Genomic DNA, 25898 nt, shown 5'->3' with positions numbered 1-25898 from the left:
CGTTAGGTACACACAATTAAAATAAATCAAAAGATGCATTGTTCTGCACCTCGGCCTGAAGATAATCACTTCATTGGACTCGAATACAATCAAAATACACCCACTTGCCAGCGAGTGCAGGAGGCACATTGTGTCTTATTGCGCAGGGTTACAAAACAAAAACAAAGAAGGAAAAGACTTTCGGAGAACATCTACAGCAAGAGAAGGCGATGGGTCTCATCACCGCTAGTTTCGTTAAACAAGGTTTAGCTGGCGAATTCCCTCTTTTGTCTCTTTACTGACTTCTGCTGCATACACAAATGGAAGACTGAGGCTGTGTGCGGAGGAAAATGTGCGTTTGTAATGACCTGGCCTCAGTGAAAATAATCAAGCCGTGAAGCTCTATTACAGGCTGAAAATAGAAGCAGCTTACTTTAATGAGGTTTGTGGCTATGGCCCCAGCTGTTCTGCGCAAGACACTCTCTGTGCTCTCTGACCCATCAATTTGCAGCCCTACTGGTAATGAGATTGATCCCGTTCTCCTAAAATGGGAAGAAAAAAGAAAGCAGGTGCTCTCTCCATACACGGGACAACTCCCCCCCCACACACACATTTTACAACCACACAGGGACAGGGAGAATACTAGGAGCTGCAGTACATTTGCATCTCAAATTCCTTGTAGAACCTACCATACTGCCTTTTACTTACGCTGCATGGCAATGTGTTAAAGATACAGGATCCCATTTTAATTTTACGTTTTGCCCATGTCTCAGCTTGTTTCATTTTTACTTAATGTAAATATAATAAGAAGCGGAAAGGAAGCAGACACATTTTTGGTACACCGATTCTTCTCGTTATTATTAGTGGTATTGTTGTTAATATTGCTACTGCTGCTGTTAATACAGTAACACTGTAATACAGAATTTACAGAACAAACTAGCACTTTACTAATGCTATACAGTGTATATCCAAGAGATTATGAATAAAAGGAAAACAATTATTTTCTATGTCTCAGCTGTGACTTTTTCATATTGGACCGTGATTATAATGTCTATGGAGGAGTACCCAGCTCTTAAATGTTTGAAACGGGCACATCAAAAGTTAGGCGTGAAACAGAATTAAGTATGTACTGACTGGGCCACAAGCAAGTGCCTCATCTTTAACGGTAAAACAAAAACTTTGTAAGTTTTAAAATGTGTGCTGGAGAAAGTGAATGTGACATGTTTACACGAAATCCAAAGACTTCCTGTCCGAGTCTCTTTTCATCGCTTATGCGAAGCAGTGTATAATTCCAATGAACTCTAGCCTTGCTTCTATTACAGTTCGTCCTTTAGCAAGAACAAAACAAGGGTACAACACAAACCAGGCCTTTTTCTTTCTTTGGCCTTTCCAGGAAGATCAAGTCAATAACTTCTTTTTTAGGTGGAGCTTTCCTGTTCAACTCGCAAACCAGCAAAGGGAATTCTGCCGTCTTAGAATGAATGCCATTCGCCTATCCATTGCAGGGGGAGACCTCATTGGGAGGAGCCTCAAAGAGGAAGAGAGGCGTATTTTAATAACCGGTGACCTTAATAGGCGGGGACACACCAAAGGTATAGAATGTTGGGTGAAGAAGGCGCAGTTTTCATTGCGACAGCCAATGAGATAGCGAATACGGTGCTGAAATGGGCGTGGTTGAGGAATTGTGGCCCACAATGTAGGTGTGGCTTTCTGGGAGGGGAAGGGCTCTAGCCGGAAGTGTCTCGCGACTGGTCTGGCTGTCATTTAGCTTCGGTCGTTTCTGAGGAGAGAAGGACAGCGGCAAAGAAACGCAGTAACGACAAATAAAATAATTAAATAATTACGAGAACAAGGTGACAAAAACATGAGGCCGACGAAGAAACATATTTGATTGAAATTTGATTGGAACTCGCTGCAGTTAATGAACCCAAGGAACGACCGATGACGTAAATTTTGTTTGTTAAATAGTTTTTTTGAAAAAAATAAGAATAAGATTTTGTGTCATTGAAGAAAAGAACAAGACGCTGGGAAATACAGCTCTGTAGGATTAATTTTCTATGAAACAGATTTATAAGGAAACATATCCTCGCCGGCCATTTAGCTTTCTCAGCCGCAGCTTATTTTGCTGTGGTCAAGCGAACGGATCTCGTTGGAGACGTCGCATCTGAGAACACAAGGGTACTAAAAGGTGAAAAAAAGTCAATTTATTCTTCTCGAAACCTGAGCTGGGCTTCGGAAATAGCCTATTTGGAGATGTTCTAGTAAGCTTTTGGCGTGAATTGCTCAGCAGGAGAGGGAAAAGTGGCCTGAATCTTGATCAAACGTTAGACGTCATCACAATTTTCCTGTATTTAAATGGTCGAGCAAGGTTAAGGCTGTTTGCTGACAAGAAGCAAAAAAAAAAAACGACGAAAAGGTAAGATCTTTACGTTTTCTTAAACTAGCGCGACCATATACAGATGATTGCAAGGGCAGTGGCGCAATTATGTACGTATGTGATGTGCTAAAAATATTTGTGGAATCGCTAGCGTATTTTTATAGAAACGTCACAAGGCTATAATTAGGATACTAAAAAGCTCCTCTTGGACAGCAATAGTAATTTGTCTTCAAAGAATACGATGACTCGAGAATTAAGATCAAACATACATTACTGAATGTCATTTACAGACTTGCTCCGACTCAAGGCCAGAAATTTCGTAATTTAATTCCCATTAACTTGGCTAGAACGCCCCATCAGCTAACTTTCTCTCGCCCTTTTGTGTGTTGTGTCTGTGTTTGTTTTAGGGAATACAGGGAAGGAGCAAAATACTGAGTGTTTTGGGGGAAAACTATACTGGATCACCTAAATGGGGGATTACGGGTTTGGAGTCTTAGTGCAAAACAACACTGGTAGTAAGTCAGCTTTCCCAGTAAGAATTCACCCACATCTGCAGCCTCCGCATCATCATCAGAATGCAACCCCAAGTCCTGCTGCTTTTATAAATAACAACACAGCTGCCAATGGCAGCAGTGCTGGATCGGCTTGGCTTTTTCCTGCACCGGCAACCCACAGTAACATGCAAGATGAGATTCTGGGGTCAGAAAAACCCAAAGTCCAGCAGCAGCAACAGGAGATACAAGAAACGCAAGAAAAACAGCAGCTGTCGCCAAGCCACCAGGAAGCAGGTATTATGTCAGAGCTGGAGAAGGCAAGACCAGAGGAGAGTAAAGGGGAGAATGGTACGACGGAGAGCAGCAACGGGAAGGACAAGCTCCGGATCGAGTCCCCGGTGCTGACCGGCTTTGACTACCAGGAGACGACGGGCCTGGGCACTGCCGCCCAGTCCAGCACCTCCTCCTCGTCCTCCCTGACCGGCTTCAACAACTGGTCGGCTGCTATCCCGCCCACCCCTTCCACGATCATCAACGAAGACGTCAGCTTCTTCAACCCGGCCGCCTCGGCCAGCAACGGGCCCCTGCTGTTCCAGAATTTCTCCCACCACGTCAGCCCGGGCTTCGGGGGCAATTTCTCCCCTCAGATCGGACCCCTGTCCCAGCACCACCCCCCGCACCCCCACTTCCAGCACCCCCACAACCAGCATCAGCCGCACCGGAGGTCGCCGGCGAGCCCCCACCCCCCGCCTTTCCCCCACAGGAATGCGGCATTCAGCCAGCTGCCCCATTTGGCTAATAATTTGAATAAGCCGCCTTCGCCGTGGGCCAGTTACCAAAGCCCCTCACCCACCCCCTCCTCCACATCGTGGAGCCCCGGGGGTGGTTATGGCGGCTGGGGGGGTTCCCAGGGCCGGGATTACCGCAGGGGGCTCAATGGCGGAATGACACCCCTCAACTCCATCTCCCCACTGAAGAAGACATTCCCGAACAACCACATGCCCTCGCAGAAGTATTCGCGAACAAGCCCGGGCTTCAACCCCAAATCCTGGATGGAAGACAGCATGAGCAGGAGTGAGAACATCTTTCCATTTCAGGTGAGGGGAAGAGCAAGGCGGCCTGTAATATTCTGTATTTGCACGTTTATGCATGCATGCATGTATGTTTTGTAAACCTCCTAGCCACTCAGAAAGGCCTAATCTGATTAACACGAGGCCTTCGCGTAGCTCCATTTGATAGATGCACTGCAGCAACAGACCAGAGCCGTGTGCTGTAAATGCCACAGGCCTGGATGACTAATGTGGCCCTGCCATTCGAGTTCTGTAAGCCATGTCTTGCAGATATAAAAAGACAAGGACAAGTGAGTCAAAAGCAGCGGCTTTTCTTTGCCATTCGGTGAGCTGATGTCAATGTGAGGAAATTTTAATAAAAAATAAAATAACAGAAATCCAGCACCTCCTATCAGCTGAATGATGGCCTGCAAAATCATTTAAGCACTTAAACTGTGGCATGCATGCTGAAAATCTTCACCCCGGGTATTTTGTGAATTCAAATAATGCTACTAATAATGTTCATTTTTGTTTTAACACTATAAAGCATTTAGCAGTTCAAAATTAAGATGTGATGCAGATTATATATTTTTTTTTTACTCCTGTTATCTGAAACTGGATTTTCCTGCCAATCCAATCTGCCACGTTCCAGCTCAGTCTGGGCTGACGGGGAAGGTAACCCGATGAGTTTTTGTTATCGATCAGGGAAGACGGAGTAATGCATAGCGGTGACATTTGAATTATTAATTCTGTCCAAAGTTGGTAGGTGTAAAATGTTCGGATCCCTTCATCATGGGCAGTAACTTGTGCTGCTCAAGTTAATGAGAAGTTTAACATTTCATTTTCTTTTCGAGCTGTGCCAACAGTGCAGAATTATCATCCACATGTATAATTGGTACTTTGGAGAGCTGGTCTCAAGTATAAAAGGAGGGGATGTGGTAATCAGTATTTTACTTTTAAAATGACTATGTCATTCAGTACAGGGTGATAGAATGGGTTTATTTTCTAAGGGGTGTTACCGTAAGTTTCTTCAACCTTATTGTTTTCAAAATCAGGGGTCAAACCTGGTGTTTGCATTTAGAAAGCAAATGGTGGTAAGAAAAGGAAATGGTAAAATATACCTTTTGTAATTATAATATTTCTGTATTAGGTTATAGTAATTCATGCACCCTTAGGTTTGTATATAGTAATAAGAGGAGGTAGTATGCAAGATGGAGCTCTCTGATAATCCAGGAAATGTGTAGACATCCTAGCCTTGGAGTGCAGCATGTTAAAGTACTTGTATCTCCTGACTCATTTTGACATTAATTTTGAGAGACTGTGTGCCCAAAGTAGGAGTTCTTAGCTGGAGATGCATTTCCTTCTTCTAAGAGTTTATATGCACTTAGAGAATATCCAAAACCTTTCATCAAAGAATAAACTCTTTTAAAAAGTATCAATTACTCATTTAAAATGTGCAAGAACGTGGAGGGTGGGGGGAAGCAAAGAAATCATTTAACTGCATCATGCGTGCGCCGAAGTTGACATTAAAAGATGCGCATTGGTGAGCGGTGAAAATATTGTCATTATTAAATTGTTTTTTTTACTTACAGTACATGGTTCAGGCCTACAGCGTGGAAGTAGCCATGTTGCTGTTGTCTTCAGTGTGTTGACCTGGGAGCGGTTAAGAAACAGGTCTCACAATTCAGACCTTTGAAAACAAGGATGGTGACAATCAAAACAGTTTGTTCTCATCCTGTTTAATTCTGTAAACGTCTGCATACTGTGCACAACGGGAACAATCGAGGAAAAGCAACATCTGACAACTAATGAGCATGATCTGTAATTGTGATGAAAGTTGTCTGAGCATCTGCCTTATCTGAGCACCACGTAAGACGAAAGCAAGCCACAATTACAGAGTCGGAATAAGTTGCCCAGATAGTTTAAACCAAAAAATTATAAATGCATTATGTGGCTTCTGTTAAGCGGCTCTCGTGTAATTAATTTTGTCTGCAAATGTTGGTGATTATTATGTACAGCATGGTTCATAATTCAGCTCAGAGGAGCTGGACATTTCCTGGGGCTTAATCCTTTTTTAAGGCACCAACGTTTGCAGTATGAAAAAGAAGTGATAATATAATACATAGCCTCCTTCTGTGGAAGAAATGAATTATGCCTAAGCTGTCACAGATGAGGCATTTATGATTAACCAGCAGAATGGAAGACAAGAAAATAAAACATGTGATTTTGGTGATGGATGCTATGCTGTGATGATAGGGTTGTCAGGTCTTGAAAGTGTTGGTTCGCTTTGATAAAATCTGTTACCTTTTAGGATAATACTTCTAACTGCCCAGGGCAGCATCCCTGAGGTGCTGTGAACAGTGCCCTTCGTAATACAGGTTTGGCCGCTTTCGGTTTGTGTCTGGCCAGTTGAAGCACTATTGTGATTGAACGGCATACAGATACTGGTATCTAAGGCAAACAATCTGCTGTTGCTTAGGTCCAGAGGCTATAAACTAAAAAAACAGAGGAGTAAAGTTTTGCAATGGTCAGATTTAAAAAAAAATAACTACCTGTCAGCCTGTGAAGCTGTATTCAATGGTTAATCTGTTTTAGACGTGGAAATGTACACACTGTGTGCAGATGAGACAAGTTGCAATAACTTGTTTGCTTGTGCTCTGCACAAGATAAGGAGTATACAGTATAAATCAGACTGGATGATGGAGTCCCTTTCAAAGTTCTGTTTAGGAAAGTCATTGTTAAGGTTTTTGTTTATCATCAAGATCCCATGGAGGTGCCTTACTGCATCCCCCTTTGGTGATCAGCCATGACAGGCTGTGGACCGGATGCCAAAATACTAGATATGGCCAGGATATGGCCTGTCTTTCTGCAGCAGGACAGAGAATGCAGTGACACTATCGGTCCTGCACGGAGCTGTGTGTTGGCCTGCTGTATAGCCCCATCTTGAAATTAGGAAGCAATAGCCTTGGAAATATTTTACACTTGTGGCTACAAGGCATCCCAATGTCTAGGTTCTTGATGATCGAAGGCTGTGAATGGAGGACACTAACCGTCTTCAGTGTTTCCTTACTAGCTGTGCTAGTTAATTGCTGTAAGCAAGGTTTTGTCAATTGGTACTAGTGGCAAACTATCAGAAACTGAAGATCAAATTAAATCTGTGTGCAATTAAATTGAGAAAAATTATGGCTACACGAGCCAATAAAAAACAGTATTACCATTTGACGCCAGCTGATGTTATTGCCTTGATAACTATTAGAAGCTATGGCATCATTAAAGAGGATATAAATCATCACATTTCTGTTGTCTTTAATTTTTGTTTTCTGTGAAATATGGGTAGAGTTTGTATTAGAACACACCCTAGTTTGAATTTTTCCACCCCTTATTTCATAACTTTTGGTTTCTAGTTTTTCAGGTCACAGTCAGATCTATTCTTCTCCTTTTACGCAGCAATTTGCATCCATTAAAAGTATCCCAGGAATGTTGTGATTTGGATTCAAGTTAAAATGCATTTAAGAAATGATTATTAGCTCATCTAGTATATATCCTGTCAGGTACCCATTGTCTGCTGGGTTAGGTCCTGGCCCCATATTGGATGACGCAGTTATTGAAAACGGATGTATATATGTTTGATTTTAAAAATAATAGCGTACGTCCTATGGTTTGACGATTTTAATTCTTGGTCTGGATTTCCAGTATGAATTCTGTGCTAAAGTCTGTGGTCAGGTTTGTTTGCAGTAGTACTGTACTTTAACAATGGAATAGTTCCAGGAACTTATTTTTGGACTGTGGAAAAAGTTTGTCCTTTAATCGGACCAAAGCAAATATTGTCATAGATCTGCGTAATTCAGAGTACACACCGTACGAATTGGTTCTGTAGTAAGTGATAGACGACTTTCATACTTACAAAAACAAGTGATTTACTTGGCAATATTGTAAAAGATATACAAGTCAGATATTGTAGTTCTTATTTGAAATTCCAGTTGAATGTATGGGTCATTTTGGTTTGGCCTCTGTAAAATAAGATTACAGTGAAGCATAATGTTTTGTAAGCTAAGCTTTGAACTCTTTTTTTTTCTTCCTTCAATTCTGTCATCAGTTTCAATTGTCTCTGTTTTAGGGGGATTTAAAATCGTGTGTGTGGGCGTGTGTACGTGATTGTGTGTGATGTAAATGAATTGTTAGGAGAAACAGAGTCATGAAAAGTAAAGCTTAACTGGGGCATTAAAAAAACTGGAGCATCTGTTTACAGTGTCTGTATTACTGTGGCATCAATTTAAACCTCTGTTCTCCCTGTGAGAAATAAGAAACACTGCTTTACATTTGTAGCACAGCACATATTTCACTTTGGTCTACAATATCTTGGGGGGGAAAACTAATTATGTTGGCTACAATTTAAATTGCTAGATAGAATTATGTATTTAAAGAGAACTTAATTACAAGCTCTAGAGTTGATACAATGAGATTAATATATGCAGATTTTAAGTTTTTATTCTATAGAAATAATATTCAAATTATATCTGTGCTCGTTGTGGGCTTTATCCATCGGTTTCTGCTTCTTAATGCAATGAAGTGGGAAGCTTCTAGCTTATGTGTCACAGATGTTCTACTGCAATATTTTGATCAAGTGCTGCTGCTACACTTTAATTACTTTATTATCAGAGAAAATCACAGGCCCTGTGGAAAAATTTCACACCCCATGCTCCAGAATCTCTGGATTGAAAATTAATATACTTTTAGTGGCAAAGGCATTGAAACTCTTTGAACAGCAACACAACAATCATCTATGGTGTGGTTTGACTTCCAGATTAATGGTGTTTACAAAACTGCTATTTCAAAGAAAATCTGTTAGTTTTCTTAATTTCATCTTTGAATATAATAGGTAAAACAGTTGTTTCTGTTCATAGCTGCTGCTTTTATTACCAGAGATTTTGGAGTTTGAAGAAAATTTGAAAGAGCATAAGAACAAAATACTGTCTGTACAGTTTTTAATTTCAGTTTTTTTCTAAAAAAAGAGTAACAAAAGGACATTTCTAAGGTGGACGATTTGCTGTTTTCAGTATTTAACATGGTGTAATTTACTGGAATACGTTTTGCCACAATCTTCAGATTCCAATGCCTTATTTTGTCTACTGTACTGCATTTAACCTACAGTAAGAAATGAAATTGCTCTGTCCCTCTCTTTCATATCAAAACTCTCCTACTTTCAGGGCTTCCAAGTATATAAATAGTTTTACAGCCCAGAATAAATGCCTCACACAGTGTTTTCTGTAGCCACAATACAGTGGAATTACATGATCCTGGTTTGAAGAGGAGAACCTATTTAAACTGGTGACAGCATTGCCCTTTGTGACCACAGAGTCAGCTGAGCTGCTCTTTTCCACTGCTGGCTGTGCCCCAGACAAGGCCCAGGCCCTGCTGCAAAGCCTTTAGGCTTACACACTCAAAGGAAAAGCTAACAAGTGCACTCACTCAGTGTAAAAAATTACAGCAATGATTTATTTTACAGAAACGTACATTTTGTTTTCTTTTCCGAGTCCCATTCTGAAAAAAGTGTTTTATAATGTCTTAGAAGATACTAGTATATAAAGGGGTTTGAATACTCAAAGGACTTCTTTATTTTCTTTTTTTTTCTTTCCATTTAATTTCCATTTTATGGTAATTAAAAGGACAGTAATGTCAGTGGTAGTGTAGGGGTTTGAGAGAGGACTACAAATATTCATCACCTTTTCTAAAAACTAATTGTTTAGTTTACTGGGTTGAGTTTTGGGAAAGCAGTCTGGACCCTCTTATGGGATATTTTTAAGAGGCAGGATCGATGATGTCAATCAGGCCTTTTTTGTCAAATAATTCTACATCGAAACACTCTTTTGTGCTGTTCCAATCAGATACGTAACAACTGTAACTAAGTTTGTGTGAAAGATCAGTTGGTGGGCACATTCTTACCTCTTTGGAGTGCTAAATTTCACGAGACTCATCTAAATTAAAAAGGGCTTGTGCTGGCGTCGATTGTGTTATGCAGATAATAGATCATAGTCTTCCTCCTACTTTAGTGCCAGCTGACATTTCCTTGTAGCTTTGAGTTAGTATGAAAATGTAAATATAGCTAACATCTTCACCCTAAAAAAATTCAAGTTTTTACTGAAACATTGTTTGTCCTTGTCACTGGTCATATACTGAAATGCTCTATCTATATGATTTGTTAGATAAGAGGGACCTATAATGTTAGAAAAGGTTTAGTTATACTGTTTCTTCTGCTATATGGTTCTTTGTAATCACTAGGCATAATATAGAGAAGTATTTATGTTATGGTTTGTTATTCGTTATTTATATCCAATCTGGACAGATTTGAATTGGGAACCTGTGAGAATGGTAAAGAATGTTAGAGATAATCTTTTGCTGTTTTTATTATAGTAAATAATAACTGTCCAAAATGGTAATAGTTGAACATGAGGCACCCTGCACTCTCTCCGTCCTGCAACTCTCAGTACACACATTGTTGCACACATACACATACACACATGCATGTTGCTGTATTGTTTGAAGAGTGGGTGTAAAAGGGACAAAACACACAAAGGAAAGTTTTTATACACATTCCCCCTTTTATTTTTTAATAATTGTGTACCCTCTGATGTAGCACACATGTATTATAGACAAGCTTCATCTAGAATGTTTCCCAGCAGAGTCCCATTGCATAAGGTGCAGCGAAGATGGCCTTAGGTAAAGTCCTCAGGTGATCCTTGACCCCATGTTCATTTCTTCTTTACAGTTCTTAAGAGTTTCCTCACTGGTCTAATTGGGCAACTCCAAAAGTTCCAGTTAAGCTTGAAAGGCAAAGGCCCGAGGAAGCAAAGGGAGTGTGTGGTTCTCTATTGGTACTGGTGTCTTTATTACACAGTTAAATAGTGAAAAAGTTATTTAAGTACTATTTATCTAAACTATTAATTATCTTGATTATACTAGATTTGCAATACGTATAAAACCATGGATCACTTACTACATAAAAAATACTTTATTCAAAATCTTTCTAATTGAAATTCAGGTACTGATCACCAGTGTAATATTGCTGTATGTCCTTGAGTTACACCTTGAACTTCTTCCAACATTATTTCTATGTTTGGGTTCTGTCAAGTTAGCATTGCGTATACTTACAGATGTGTTGTATGTACAGTATAGCACTTTTGGTACATTTCCAGACTTGCTGTTTCGCTTTACAGAAACAAAGCTGTTAACTATTGCCAGCAGAACTAGGAAAGGCATGGCATTGCTGGGTTGAATGCAGGCTCTGAAGACCAATCAGCACTGTGGGCATGTCTTTGAAAATCCTGTGGTCTACGACGCATGGTTGCATGCATACTGGACATCTTTAGTTTTTTTTTCTGTGGTTCTGCGGTATGTATCGAGACAGCACGTGATTTTTCTTTTCAGTTCTACATCATATTTTGGGAGGATCCAGACATTACGTTAAAATTACTAGTTGGGCTGGTTTGTAATGGTCCTGCTTGGTTTACATGATCAACAGTGTTGGCAGTTTTTTGTGGGTCGTGATACTGTGGATAGAAAAGTTATGATGATTCCTTCTCTTAATGTTCCTTCGGTGTTCTGTAATTCCACTTGATTGATTTTGTACTATTCACTGCAGTTGTGTAAGAAAAAGCACATTTTTGTTTTCAAAAAGTTCTTTATAACAACAACAATAATATGAATATATGTTTTCAGACCCTGCTACACTCACTGTGCGTGTTTGGGAACACCTTCATGAATTAAAAAAATATAGACTAAGCCTATAAAGAGAGAACATGAATGTAGGGATTCTAATTTAGTTGTTTCTTGGCTTTTCTTATAAAGGGTGGATTTATTATGGTTTAGTAGAAACAATCAACAACAAAACAGATCTTATAATTTAACAAACTTTTTTGATATCCAGCAGGAGCGCACAAGATCATTTGATGGCTTCAACATGCACTCATTGGAGAACTCCTTGATTGACATTATGAGGGCTGAGCAAGACTCGCTGAAAGGTAGGTTTTTGTCAAATTGATGAGCATTCGGTAGTAATTGATCCAAGAGAATCAGCATAGTTTAAATCATTTGGCTTAGGTCTGCTTCAAAGCGAGAAATTTCACACCTCTTCACCAGTGGAAAGAAACTTTACTTATTTTCTTTGCACATGGTTGTGTACGTTCCCCTCTTTTTCGATTGTTTTTTTTGTGGAATTTAACCACATAGAGACATTTTGTTGTGATGTGAATATTTAATGGTATTACTGTACGCTGTGCTTTTTGTCAGCACAAGCTTTTAATGTTTTCAAACACCAGTATGAAATGTTACCTTTCTAAATAAATGTTTTAATTCTAAGAAACTAACTTTATCACCGACGAGTATTGAGCTCTCAAAATAAATATTAAACAGCCCAGTTAACCTCTTTTACCATAAAGCAAGCAGTATAGAAAACCTTTGCTCATTGTAAGTACAGTATGATGTGTTTCTTTAACATGCTTTTGTATTGATGTGGTACTCAATATAGGTTCCAAAATGTGTCATTTGCACTTTTTATGATTGTGTTAATATTGTGCTGAGATTCAAGAGTCAGATTGTGAATTTGAAAGACCGGACAAGTCTTTAGTAAGATCTTGAACTGTGGTTTTCTCTTTTAACCACATGTTATTAAATAAAATTTGTATGTGAAATGTATTCATTTATGCTGCTTGTTAAGATTGCATTTTTAGGCTAAAGAATATAAAAGGATTCACCCGGACATGCTATGCTAGATGAACAATAATGATTATCCTTCATTGATGCTAAAGTCAACCCATCACTGTGTTTTTTGATAGTTTTATTCTGTACATGATGAATATTTGACATATCTGCAGTATCTCTAGGTAATGTTTGTTGCGGATAACCAGTTCTCAGTTAAATCTTAGCAATTTAGCAAGCCGTCTTGGATGTATTTTGGTCTCAGTTGTGAATGTGGGAATAGTAAGCATTTATGGCATTTCAGACAGCTTTGTACACAGCAAAGTATTTAGACTCTAAATTGCAGTGTGGTCTTACATTCAGATATACTGCAATACCACTAAATATGAACCTCCAGTGCTTGTTGAGCAGTATCCTGATTCTTTATGAAATGGCATCAAAAGGAGTTGCATTTAATTAATAATTCCATCTCTTCAGTTGTTGTTTTTTGCAAAAACTGGTCTGTTATTTCCTTGCTTGTGTTCTTCAATTAATTTTTCATTGTTAAATGGGATAGTAGGAGCTTTAGTTGACAGTTTTAATTGCTGGTAATGGATAATACAGCAATTGCGTGAAATTAGAAATATTTTGCATTTGTATAGATGAATATGGGACCTTAATGTCCTAAGAATGTATTTTTGTTTGCATGCTAAAGTGGAATCTTAGTTTTTCTGTATTTAGCTTTTTTCTCCTGAATGTAGTCAGAAATTTTGGGGTGAAATCCTAAAAACAATTCTGATGACTGCAAGTCTGTTGTTTGAAAACCGTATAGTCGTACATCGTTACGGCTGGACAGATGTGTGAATTAACCTTCCTGAGAAATGTATTAAGTATTTGTCTTCTTTGGAACTTCATGTATTCAATGGAAGCCGAGACAGTGTAGCCTTTATGCTTTTTGAAACAGCTGTTATGAAATCTTGCCGTGATACCATATTTTACTGGCAGGAAAAGTTTTTTTTTTGCCTATTTGCCCAAGGTTGAAACAAACCTAATGTGTGACCATTCTTTATAATGAAACAATAAAAGAAACTCAGGTACCAGGTTTTTTTTATATTGTTTTTTGACAGAGTGCTAAAAGTGGTCTAACAAGATAATAAAATTAACCTCTGCACTGTCGCATGCATTTTTAGATACTTTTTGAGACACCAATATAATTAACATTTTCTCAATACCATTCAAGGATTGTTTTAGTATATTAATAATTCCCTTTAACTGAGTTACTAAACTAAACTTCCTACAGGAAGGTTTGAAATCACCATATCCTGGTTTGAACAGTGTGTTTACTTTGCTGCCCGAAAAGGCTCAAAGCCAATAGGGAGCTTCCTAAGCACAGGTGCACATTTTTTTTTTTTACCTGGGGGAGTTTGCATGAGGTTGAAAAATAATGTAGAATACGTGCTTGCACTTGTACGGGTGCATTGCCTGTAGATGTCGATTTCCCTGCAGGCGATTGTGGTATCATCCCCCTCTACAGTAGGATTAGTATTGCTAATCCAGGGGCGTATCGGGGAGATAGGGATACTACAGACTTTGTAGCATATAAGAAAAACAAAACCTTGGATCTCAGGATATAATAAGCCCATGTGGGAGACTCCCCTCAGTATTGCCTAATTCAGAACACTTGGAAAGTAAGAACACTGTGTGAAGATTTGCTTATAGCAGCCTAGTGACATTTCAGCTGGCAAGGGTGGGGTTTGGGTTGGATTTTATCTCTGTACTGCACTGTGCAGTCTGTTTACAAAGGCATATTAGCCTAATTCTTTTGTGGTTGGTGAGTTGGTGGTGGGGACTTTTAATTGGGTTTAAACTAAGAATTTGATCAATGTAAATTCTAAATGCATCTCCTCTTTCACTTGGTGTGTCTTTAATCTTTTAACAGATTTGCATTATGGTAACAGAATAGTATTGCCACTGAATATCATTGACTTTGTTGCAGTATGATTCAGATGGTTTTGAAAGGGAACATCACTGAATTAGCACTGTGGGGTCTGAAATAGGTTCAGTGTTCTGTGCCGTGGTAAGGGAGATCACTGGTGCTAATATAGAGGTATGATCGATCTGGCATGATCGGAATCCATTGCTGAAGGCAGGCCTGTGATGGAATACTAAAAAGTCGAGTGCTTTCATGCCCCTGTGTGCTAGGACCAGCAATCTTTACTTTGTATAAGTGTAAAATCTTTATTTTTACAGTTCAGCTTTCAGTTGGTCTTTTGCTCCAGCTTTATTTAATGAAATTAAATCTGCAAGATTTCCTTTGTACCACAAAATTTAGATCTGTTTTGTGCACAATTTAATATTCTCTATGATTTCTTCATACATTTTCGTAGCAAAAATGAGTTTATGGTCCAATTTAACTGATAAATTATTTTAAAATTGATCTCATAATTGATTTGTGTTTTCTTTGCTTGGTTAAAGGTCGTTTAGGATTCTCACATCAAGGGGGAGATAGTCCTTTGCCCATAAATGGTATGACAACATGTTTAGTTGCTTTATTGTTTTTTTTTTTATACTAACACCACAGATTTGAGTCTTTATGTATTTTGGCCATGCTAACTAAAGAAAATCAGAATTGTTCTGTGCTCTGTGATAGCCGATTACTGCAGCATGCAAAGATAATATGTTACACAAAAGAAAAACAGTTGGTAGAAATATTGTAATAGTGCTATTGTTAACCCTCAAGTAAAAAGAATCAAAACTTGCTTTTTTACTAATACTCTACTATTAAACTAAACACATTAGTATTGTAATTACTAAGAATCAGATTAATCCCAGTTTGGAGCAGTCTGTCTTGTGTAACACAAAAGATCAATGTTCAGTACACATGGATGCCATCATAGGGGTTATAACCAAGCTATGCCTTGACTGCACCTTGTGACCTACGTACTTACAGTTCTGTTGTCTTGTTTTGCATGCAGCAAGGACATATGGGAGGCGACGAGGTAAAACATATGAAATAATTTTTAAATGCATTATGTATAAATGTGATCCATTTTTTTTTGTGAAGGCCACAGCACGTCAATCATCCCTTCCATCTCTGCACTTCACTTGATAATTGAAGGCATGGCAGCCTGCTGTTTAATTAAATAAAAAGCGTGAGCTGGAAGGAGCAGGGAAACGTATATCTGTGCCTTTCCAGTGTCTCCGCTGTAATACAGGAAGCTCATCTTAATGGTATTCCCGTGTGACTGACATAAATGCAAGTGCTTTCTGTCTCCTGTGTATTTCTCTGAGAGAGGTCACTTGCATGTTGATGAGCCCTCAAACACATTTAATTGACGGCCTCCATGAAAGACATCCATGCAAACGTTCATGTAATCCAAACGCTCACAGAAAAGGATGTTATAAATTTAAATGTTATTAAGTCTTTTTTGAACGAATTATAGCTTTAACCTTTAAACTCAAAAGAAAATTCATCTTGGAGCGTTTATTGGAATTTCAAGCTGAAATGTTTGCCTTCAGGACTCACGATAAGAGCTTTTTGAACTGATAAGGAGGCTTCAGCTTATGATGGTGGGCAAAAAAGCCAAGATCACAAATCAGTCCTTTGTATGTAGTGTTTCACAGTACAATCTGCTTTAATATTTGAGAGAGCACACATGTAATCTACATTTTGTCTCCAGTCTGCAGAAATAAGGAGATGCACAAAACGGCTATAGCTTTGATAACAGCATGCAACTTTGTACTAAGAACAGCAACAAAGTTACCTAGAAGTCACGTACTGTGTGTGCGGGCTATCTGCAACTATCTGAGCTGCCTCCTTTGGTTAGAAGCTGCATAGTCCTCTAGAAAACCACTTTAAAATATCTGATGAAAGATGGCATTATTCCTGTAAACTGAAAGCAGTTTGTGTCCTCATGACAATCTTTCCACTGCTCTTCACTCATCTCTCATCAAAACACACTTTTTATCTTTGAATTATACAAATTGTGATTTTCCTTACCACATGCACTGTTATTTTATCATGAATTAAGAACTGCCTAATTGAACATTGATTGGAGTGCAGGCATATTTTACTAGTTTGTATTATTCGTAAATCCTATAACTATGGCTTTTTTGTTAACAGATTTTTAATAAAGTCTGATTTATCACAGTGGGCCTAGGGACAGGATTGGGCATGACAGTCTTGGAGCTGTTATTGGTTGTAATATAGTGTTGTTCTTGAACACGTGCATGTGACAGCCATTTGATTGCATGCTGGCTGAGACAGAATGACAGTAAATATGACAGGGAGCTAGATCTCTTATGTAAAGAAGCTTTATCTTTCATTGTGATCGGTGCAGTTTTTGGTTCAGCACAGAACAATCTTTAGCAATTTACCCCAAGGATGCCTTTCCCCAAAATAACAATCCTCTACAGCGTCTCTGTCACATTGTTGTTTCGACTCAGTTCTCATAAAATGCAATTTCAATTACTTGCCACGTTTGCTGTAGAACTGGGGAAGGGGGATTTAAAAAGCAATACTGAAAGTTTTGCTGTTCAGAGGGTTACTGCGTTCTTCATTTGTTTCAGTGGAAGTCCAAGAGAAGTTCAAAATGCATTGCAAGCATTAAAGATAGCTGGTGGAAATGAAACTCCAATTACATGCAGGTTTAAAGCTATATGCTGCAAAGCAAGAAACAGTTATCCTTGCGCATAACAAGGATGCTGGCCGTTGGGGCTGAAGAAAGTGTTCTTTAGCTCAGCTGGCAAGACCTGTCACAAGTGGCAGAATAAATAAAACAAATGTATATCACTGCAGTTGGGTTTGAAGTAGGGTTATGTTGTAACTGATTTTAAATGTGATGCCGTAAACTAATATGATGCAGATGCACCAGTCCTGTTCTCATCTTTCTGTATTTTGTGAATACTGTTCCTAATTTTAGAATACAGTTAATTCTGTGATTTTGATGCACAATTCCTTCTTCGATTTTGTTAGAATACTTTTTTCTTTATTCCAGATATGTGCTAGAATCACTCAAGAGAAACTCAGCCCACGTAAAAGTAAATATTTCAGTAGCTGGCTGTCGGAGCTGCAGCCTGGCTGCCGGCGCTCACGGCATGTTTTCTGTTCCATGTCTCTTCTCAGGTCATTCCTCTCTCTTCCCAATGGAGGATGGATTCCCGGATGATGACCGACCTGAGCAGAGTCTTCCTGGCCTAGGCTCCCCTCACTGCTTTCCCCATCAGAACGGGGAGCGAGTCGAGCGCTACTCTCGAAAAGTGTTCGTCGGAGGCCTTCCTCCCGACATTGATGAAGGTATGGTCATGGAAAAGTGCAGAATGATTCAACCGGGACAAATGTCCTAAGTGTTTGTGGGAGATCCACTGCCAGACAATATACAGTTTTAATAAGATGATATAGAAGGAATGTCAAAAAAGAGGCCTTCATTCAACGGTTTTCCAACTGCTTTATCCAATTCTGGGTTGCCGGGGAGCTGGAGCCTATCTCAACAAAGAAACAGGTGCAAGGCAGGATTCATCCTGGATGGGACACCAGCCCATCGCAGGGCACATACAATCACACTCAGACCTGGGCCAATATTCCCAGAAGCCAATTAACCCACCAGTATGTCTTTGGACTGTGGCAGGAAACCGGTGCCCCCCCGAGAAAAACCCATGAGAACATGGGGAGAACATTCAGTCGTTCCTGAATGGAACCTAGGGCCTCAGCACTGCGAGGCAGCAAGGCTAACCACTGAGCCACTGTGCTGAAGAGCTTTCATGTTTGGATTAGATCATATTTACTTAATTCTTGTCATTGAAACATTCCCATAATACTGGTAAAATGTATCGGAAATATATATAAGTTTCCATAACATATTTCCAAAAGTGGTGTGGGTACACAGGAGAAAAACTGCACTTCTATTTAAATCTGTTGCTCAGGAATTCCGAGCCATTATATTATATAACACTAACTTTTTTTTTCTGTCTTTACTAGGGGCCAATTAACATGGTAGGATAGCAAACATTTTAGTCCTGATAGGGGGCAATTCTTCTGTACTATTCACGCACCTGTTTTTTTGTAATATTGTTAGGAAACCTTTCAAATCACGTTGACCATCAGGATCTTTTGTTTGCAGTTTACGAGTTCAATAGCTCGAAAACTGGATTCAAGAATCGAAAGAATAGAAGAAAAATGAATATTTACCTGCCTGAAAATGCACCACTCCTGAAATAGTACTTCTGAGATCTTTATTTCTTCTTTCTTAATGTAGAAAGAGAGCGTACTGCCCCTGTTAATCTGTTCATACTGCCCCTTTTGTACTTTTTTCCTTCAAAAACGACTTGATGAAACGTTTGATGTACATGCAAATGTATTCCCTATGTTGCACCATGAAATATTGCAGATTTTGTGGATTGCTTTAAACATTTATTTTTTTATCTGGTATTGAAAGCTTATTTTTCTATAGTATAAATAACTTAAATAAGTAAAATAAGTAATTTATATCAAAACCTTTGCATTCTAGATGAAATAACTGCTAGTTTCAGGCGCTTTGGACACCTTTTCGTGGATTGGCCTCACAAAGCAGAGAGCAAATCTTACTTTCCTCCAAAAGGTAAGGAATACCAAGTGGGTTTAAAATGAAAAAATGCGTGTTTGTTTGAGGATGTACAGAAGATGCACCTGCCCACCTCACTTGTCTCCTGTCTGGTTGGCCAGGTTATGCATTCCTTCTTTTCCAAGATGAGAGCTCAGTTCAGGCCTTGATTGATGCTTGTATTGAGGAAGATGGGAAGCTGTACCTCTGTGTCTCCAGTCCCACCATTAAGGACAAACCGGTAAGAATCCCGGCAGCTATCTGATTTGCTATAATTATATCATGCATTTTAGTTTACTGTAAGAATGCAGTAGTTTTTTGTTTTTTTGGGTGTAGAAGGGAAATGTGTGCTTATATTTATTATTGCTTGCTTTAGATTCTTGACATGCAACAGTGCCCAGCAGACTAAATTGCTTCTTTTCTGGATTCATAATATGTGCTAATCCCACATTGATAATAATAGGTTCAGATTCGCCCTTGGAATCTCAACGATAGTGATTTTGTGATGGACGGCTCCCAGCCCCTAGATCCAAGGAAGACTATTTTTGTGGGTGGCGTTCCACGTCCTCTTCGTGCAGGTAGTGTGCTCTTTAAATCAGTAAACCATACAATATGTACACCCCCTTATGTACCCCATAGAAAAATAGTTATAGTTTTTTTTTAATTCAAAAACTGTGGCAGTGGAAGTTCTCATTTTGGGGGTTAATTTGATGTATTCAAGCTGGCTGCACAGTTTAGTGTCAGGATAGCTGTCTTTATTGCTGAGAAGTTTGTGTGATCCCAGTTATGTTTATCAAATGCGTTGGTCATTATATGTTGCGAGACATAATATTAATGAGACATCGGGCAACCATAATGAATACAACACAACGAGGATCATGCCTTTAATTCAGCTGCTGCCAGTTTATGCAGTTTGTATGTGATACGTATGGGCATTTACAGCAGGAAGCTGATAGTGTATTTAAACATGTGGCTTGTACCTTGTAATGTGCTGCCTTCTCATGCTCCTGCTGTGTACCGTAGTGGAGCTTGCCATGATCATGGACCGGCTGTATGGAGGAGTTTGCTATGCAGGCATTGACACAGACCCAGAGCTGAAGTACCCCAAAGGAGCTGGGCGGGTCGCCTTCTCTAATCAACAGAGCTACATTGCTGCTATCAGCGCACGCTTTGTGCAGCTGCAGCACGGAGAAATTGATAAACGGGTGAGTACATAGCCACAGTGCAGGGTCTTCTTCACAGGCAGTCCCAAAACCGAGAGCAACAACAGGGCCTGATGGCAGGAAGCCTGTGATGAATGGAGGAATTGTTTAGTCAGTCTAGCCATTCGTTTGATAAGCTGTGTAGTGGCTTTTTTGGTGTTGCGTCATGAAGCAACAAATTGCCCAGTTCTTTTATCAGTCATTTGGTTACAGCTGAGCACTGACAGGCAGAATGATCTTCCCTTGTTTGTAAATATTGTGTTAAAGTTGGGGTGTTGGGTCTAAAGGCGGCTCAGTACTGTTTTAGGAAAAGTCATGCCGCTGTTCAGTTTGCTTTGTACGCCATGATGAAAAGTGTAGATGGTATTCACGTTTTTGGAAATGTACAAAACTGTGAATGCACATTATTTGAAATATTGTTTAAAGCCCAGTGAAATTAGATTCTGTTCCTTAAAGAAAAAACATGAAAAAGAAAAACATATTTCATTAATATTGTATTAAATCTGCACTGTCCTCAAGGACTGATATCAATAGGCTTGTGCTCTTACAGCTTTCTTGATTTAAAAAAAAAGCTGCGATTACCTTCATCAAGTTGAAATGATAGTTTGTGTATGTTTTATTTGAATGACAATATCATAATAATCAAAGTGTTGTAGAACACGAGCACAGCTTGCTTTCCGATATATTGTAATCACCTAGGTACAAAAGTCTTCTCATTTTAATAGCAGAATACATTTTGCATTGGTTACAGATTCTCTAGGCAAAAACCAGTAGAGTTTGCCAGACCAGGTATCTACTATGTAAAATGACCAGATTTGTTTTCTGCTGTTTTATGGATTGTTTTGTACACTGCCTCTGAGTACTGCATTGAAGTTGTGAATTGCCTAGATTTCCACTTGAGCTCTGATTTCAGTCGGAAGTGATAAAAGGTTATCATCTGTAGTTGTTTATAGATGTCTTATGATTTAATACACAAGCTTAAGAAGTATCCAGAATAGGGCCCATTGGTGAAATAAGTCAAACCCTTGTTAATCTCCTTATTGACATCTCCCTCAAGTATGAGCATTTGAATTATACTTATGTATGTTTGAATCATTTTAATGCCTCAGGCTTTATAGATTAGAGTGATAAAAACAAGTAGATTTGCAGTTACAAAACACACTTGCTTCTTTCAGCATGTTCACCTGGGTTTTTAAGACCGTCTAAACCCTAGTTTCTCATTCGGAGAAGAAGGGACTGTTGGTCACTGAGAATGCGAGATGAATCTATTTGTAATGGCAGGGTAGTTGTTTTTTGCCTACTGCTCTTTAGTCTACAATCCCAGGAACCTGTCTCTTAAGCGATAACTGACGGTGTGTTTTTTTTTCTTTGTTTTGTTTTGTGCGCTCGGACCTTTCCCGCACTGAAGGTGGAAGTCAAGCCATATGTCCTCGATGATCAGCTGTGCGATGAATGTCAGGGGACCCGCTGCGGTGGGAAGTTCGCCCCGTTCTTCTGTGCCAATGTAACCTGTCTACAGTATTACTGTGAATATTGCTGGGCTGCTATTCACTCTCGGGCTGGCAGGGAGTTCCACAAGCCACTGGTAAAAGAGGGAGGAGATCGCCCTCGGCACATTTCATTCCGCTGGAACTGAACCAGCACGGTCGTCTCGAGCTGCAAACGTCATACAAAATAAATGCACTTTTCTGTTGCTGGTTCCTTTTTTTTTATTTTTAATCTGGTTTTTACTATTTTTTTATTTTTATTTAATCTTATTTTGAAACTGGAATTTCGTTTTAAAAGAACACGTAGAAAAAGAAAAGTGAAATCCATTTTTACTTTGACTCCATTTGTTTTTTTTTTAACTAGTGCACATGGGACTTGAATGCATTTAGAGCTGTTTATGATATATATATATAAACATGTATTTATAAACAGCTTCCAGTTAAAAAATGTAGTTGTAATGATCCAAATCTGGTGTCCTTTACCTTTGAAATGTATGAAAGTAGTACAATTTTAAATATTTTACAGTGCAGATGTTTGCGTTAATTCTTCATGAACATTAACTTTTTATCCACTGAGGGGTGTAGGTTTCACCTCATATGAAGTATGATAGAAACCTTTGTGCTTCTTTCGTATGTTTCAGAGTAAAGATATGACTTTTTATATTTTTCGGAGCTTCATTGGCTAAACCTGGACTAATTTTTGGAAATCATTAAATTAAAGTAGTTGCTTGAGGAAGAAAAGAGAAAAGAAGAACGCTGAGAGATCCTGAATTGGCTTTTGATTACAAAGGTTTCTTGCTAAAGAAGGGTGCACTTATTTCTTTATTTTAGGATGCAGATTTGAAATAAAATCTCCCAGTAGTTAACCAAAGCTTGATCTAAATTGGTGTAAACATAATAGCTGCAGACTGGTGTTTCCTTTCCTAGAGTCTAGTTAGTGCATTTCTTTAGACCATCCCAATGTTTAAAGTTATTAATTTCATTATAAAACTGTTAGCATTTGTTCTCCATTTTGACATGCAAAACCTAATACCTCAAGCTTTGCTGCTAATGTATTGAGTATGGTGTAGAAAACAAGCTTTCCCCCTCCTTAAACATTGTCCAACATGAGAATCAAAGGGATAAGGCATCTTCCGAAGGTACAGATTTTTAAAAAGGCTTCTCCTGTTAGTTTTTTTTCCTCTCTTTGCTGGCAGGATTAGAAACTGAGACTGTGCTCATCACAAATAAAATAAGAAATATAGTTACAGTTAACCAACCAGGCCAAGCCTCTGTTAAGACATTTAAACCACCTTGTATCTGCAACCCTTTAGCAAACATGAAAGCACAGTAATATTCAGGACTGCTGATACCGAGCCCTTGTTTGTGCACGTCAGTGCAACTCTCCCAGACTCACAGCTGACCTATTTTATTTAACGCAAGAAACAACGGTGAAAGGAAATAGAAGTTAGTGTAATTGACAAATTTATAAACCTAAGTCCCTTTCTGTATCACTAGTGCCAACTTGACTAATGCATGTGGTAGTGTAACCAACATATAGCATGTGATGCACAATAAATAGTCTAGTTGTTGCATGCTCTGCAGGTTGGCATTTAATATGTCTGGCCACCTGCAAGTTATCCACTCAAATGACGACTGCAATAAAGAGGTGAAACCTAGGTACTTTGGGATCTACAGCCAAAGATGGTTGTGCAACGGTGAGGAATGAACATTTTCTTTTCTTTATCATGATGTTCAGATGGGCTCCAGCAAACCAAAGATTGGCCTCAAATTGTTAAAGAGAAGTTAAGAGACCTGCACGATACAAGAACTGCTAGTTCTTTTTAAAGGTAGAGGCATCATCAGAAAAATCCATGTTCCAAAGGTCAAAATGGAGACATTTGTTGCTAGACAGTTGAACATCTTAGAGAAAACTGCATTAGCTTACTTACGAACAGGTTATGGAAAACAAAAGCTTACGCTAGTGTAGGTAATTCCAGTAGTATCTGAATTTGCTTACATATAACTTGTCAGGGATTTTAGTGCTGAAATATAACTTATTAATATAGTAGTGAGAAATTATCCTTGTTTTGGCTTGATGGGTGTATTGTTGCACCAACTCTACCATGACTTAAGTTAGGGGGTGTGGTGGGTTAACATTTTAGTAGTATAACACTTTTTGAAGAATTTGCTGTTAATGAGAAAAAATTCTTTTGTACATGGCCTGCTGATTTTTTGGTACAGTGTTTTCTAGCTAAATTATTTTGTCATGCACATATAAACATTTATTATGCACTACTTTTCTATATCTTTTTTTCCAACAGTCATTTTAGGCACATTTTTCACAAATGGGAAAACTCCTTTTTGCAATACCTCAATTTTTCACATTGTGAAAGGTAGCTTTTGTACTTTTGTTACTGAGAGATCTGCATATATGGTAAACTTCATTTAAAAGAAAAAAATTGAATGATTTTAATATATATTATTTTCAATTCTGCTTTTTATACATTTCAGTGCTGAGGAAACTTTTTAACTATATAAGCGTGCACTGGTGTTGTGAATTTGAGTCTGCAGAGGAGATCGAAAGTGTATTGCTAAAGATCTTATATCTTTTCCACTAGTTTGTTTCTGTATGAACTGAAAACAAATGATCTTAAAGCATGATGAGAATAGGTTGTCATTAAACTAATGTTAATATTTCTAAACATGCATTCAGCACCTGGCTATATTAGAAAAAAAATTCTGTCTCCCTCACTAATGGTAGCAGAAATATAAATATATTACGAATACAAAATTTGGTATATGTTAGGCTGTTATCTTGTACCACAAGAATGGATGTTAGGTGTTTAAATATTTTAAATTTAAAATATATATTCTTGAACTGCCAACTAGCTCATATTGTAATCCTTAGCATGCATGAGGAAAAAATGAATACAGGAATTAGCTTTTGAAATTTAATTGTCGTGGTTGTGATACAGACGTGTTTATAAAGTTTTAATTTCTTAAGGACCCCCATGTGTTAATCTGTATGCCTTCTCCATACACAGACCTCTGCAGAATGCACAAATAAAACTCTAAAATAGACTTTGCAGTGCAGGATTTGAGCATTCTATAGGACACTGTTGGAAAGACTTGAGAATTCACCCTGCTCCCCTGCCCTTTGTGTTGAAGAGCCTAAACCTTTTGCGAAAGGGGATTTAAGACTTGAATGTGGTAAATGTCGCAAGTTAACTTCGAGTTGTTATGTGCAATACTTTTTTTGAAATTTTTTCAGAAAAGAATCTTTGCAATGTAATTCTTTAATGCCATTTTTAATTGCAGACATTTAAAGAAGATGTTAATATGTTTTTCACAGTCATTTTCTACTGTTATTGTAATCCTTTTCATGCTGGTGTTTGTAAAAAAAAAAGAAATCAAACTATTTGTACTAATATAAATAATTGAAGTTATTTTTAAAACATTAAAAGTTTTGTGCTCATTTGCTTATTTTGTTACTTTATTTCAAGCTACTGTGATTGATAGCATTGTAATTATTAGGTCAATAATGTATTTAGCAGTTTATTGGTATATTTTTAATTGGAATGTAAAATTCATTTTTATAATTTTGATCAGATTTTTGTTATATTTTTGAGGTGAAGCTTTTAATATGTTAAAGTGTCTAGTTTTTACTAATTGCTATATTGTGCTCAACAATATATGGTTCACATTTTCAGAAGGAAAAGATATTTAAATATTTGTCTGTTAATGATGTTACTTAATGGCAAAATTTCAATAGTTTTTAACTGTGTATGGGAAGGTTGTTGTATTTATTAATAGCATTTTTTACTTCAGATATCACCTTAATTTTTATTATGTCATTTCACATTTATAAGTTCCTATTTTTGTATTTTTCTTTCTAATTAAGTTATGTAATACAAATGTCCATATTTCTAGAGTTGGTCTGTAGAAGTGCTAGTGAAAAAAGGAATCTAATGTTATTTAATTGTTTGCAGCCAACTATTTATAACAGTATGCATAATTTTTAAATATTTGTAATGTGAAATGTTGAATGAATAAAAACTTAACTGTGAAAAAAGTGAA

General features: G+C 38.2%; 1 protein-coding gene across 6 annotated transcripts; it reads left to right on the top strand.

The window, feature by feature from the left end:
- Positions 1 to 1725: 1725 nt before the first annotated feature.
- On the top strand, positions 1726 to 25898 carry cpeb4b (cytoplasmic polyadenylation element binding protein 4b). 6 transcript variants are annotated; one of them, XM_006631678.3, is made up of 11 exons: positions 1726 to 2395; positions 2764 to 3947; positions 11827 to 11917; positions 15048 to 15098; positions 15548 to 15571; positions 17698 to 17868; positions 19079 to 19168; positions 19273 to 19391; positions 19614 to 19728; positions 20174 to 20355; positions 21761 to 25898. In XM_006631678.3, exons 2-11 carry the CDS (start codon positions 2826 to 2828, stop codon positions 21986 to 21988), a joined length of 2193 nt encoding a protein of 730 aa, XP_006631741.1. In that variant the 5' UTR covers positions 1726 to 2395; positions 2764 to 2825; the 3' UTR covers positions 21989 to 25898. The 6 variants fall into 6 exon arrangements, with proteins under 6 accessions (XP_006631741.1, XP_015204853.1, XP_015204855.1 ...); XM_015349367.2 differs by having other exon boundaries at positions 1727 to 2395; positions 11824 to 11917; XM_015349369.2 differs by lacking the exon at positions 15548 to 15571 and having other exon boundaries at positions 1727 to 2395.

This window comes from Lepisosteus oculatus, chromosome 11 (genome assembly GCF_040954835.1).
Source record: "Lepisosteus oculatus isolate fLepOcu1 chromosome 11, fLepOcu1.hap2, whole genome shotgun sequence".
Lineage (NCBI taxonomy): Eukaryota > Metazoa > Chordata > Actinopteri > Semionotiformes > Lepisosteidae > Lepisosteus > Lepisosteus oculatus.
This window is presented reverse-complemented; position numbering and strand designations above follow the sequence as displayed.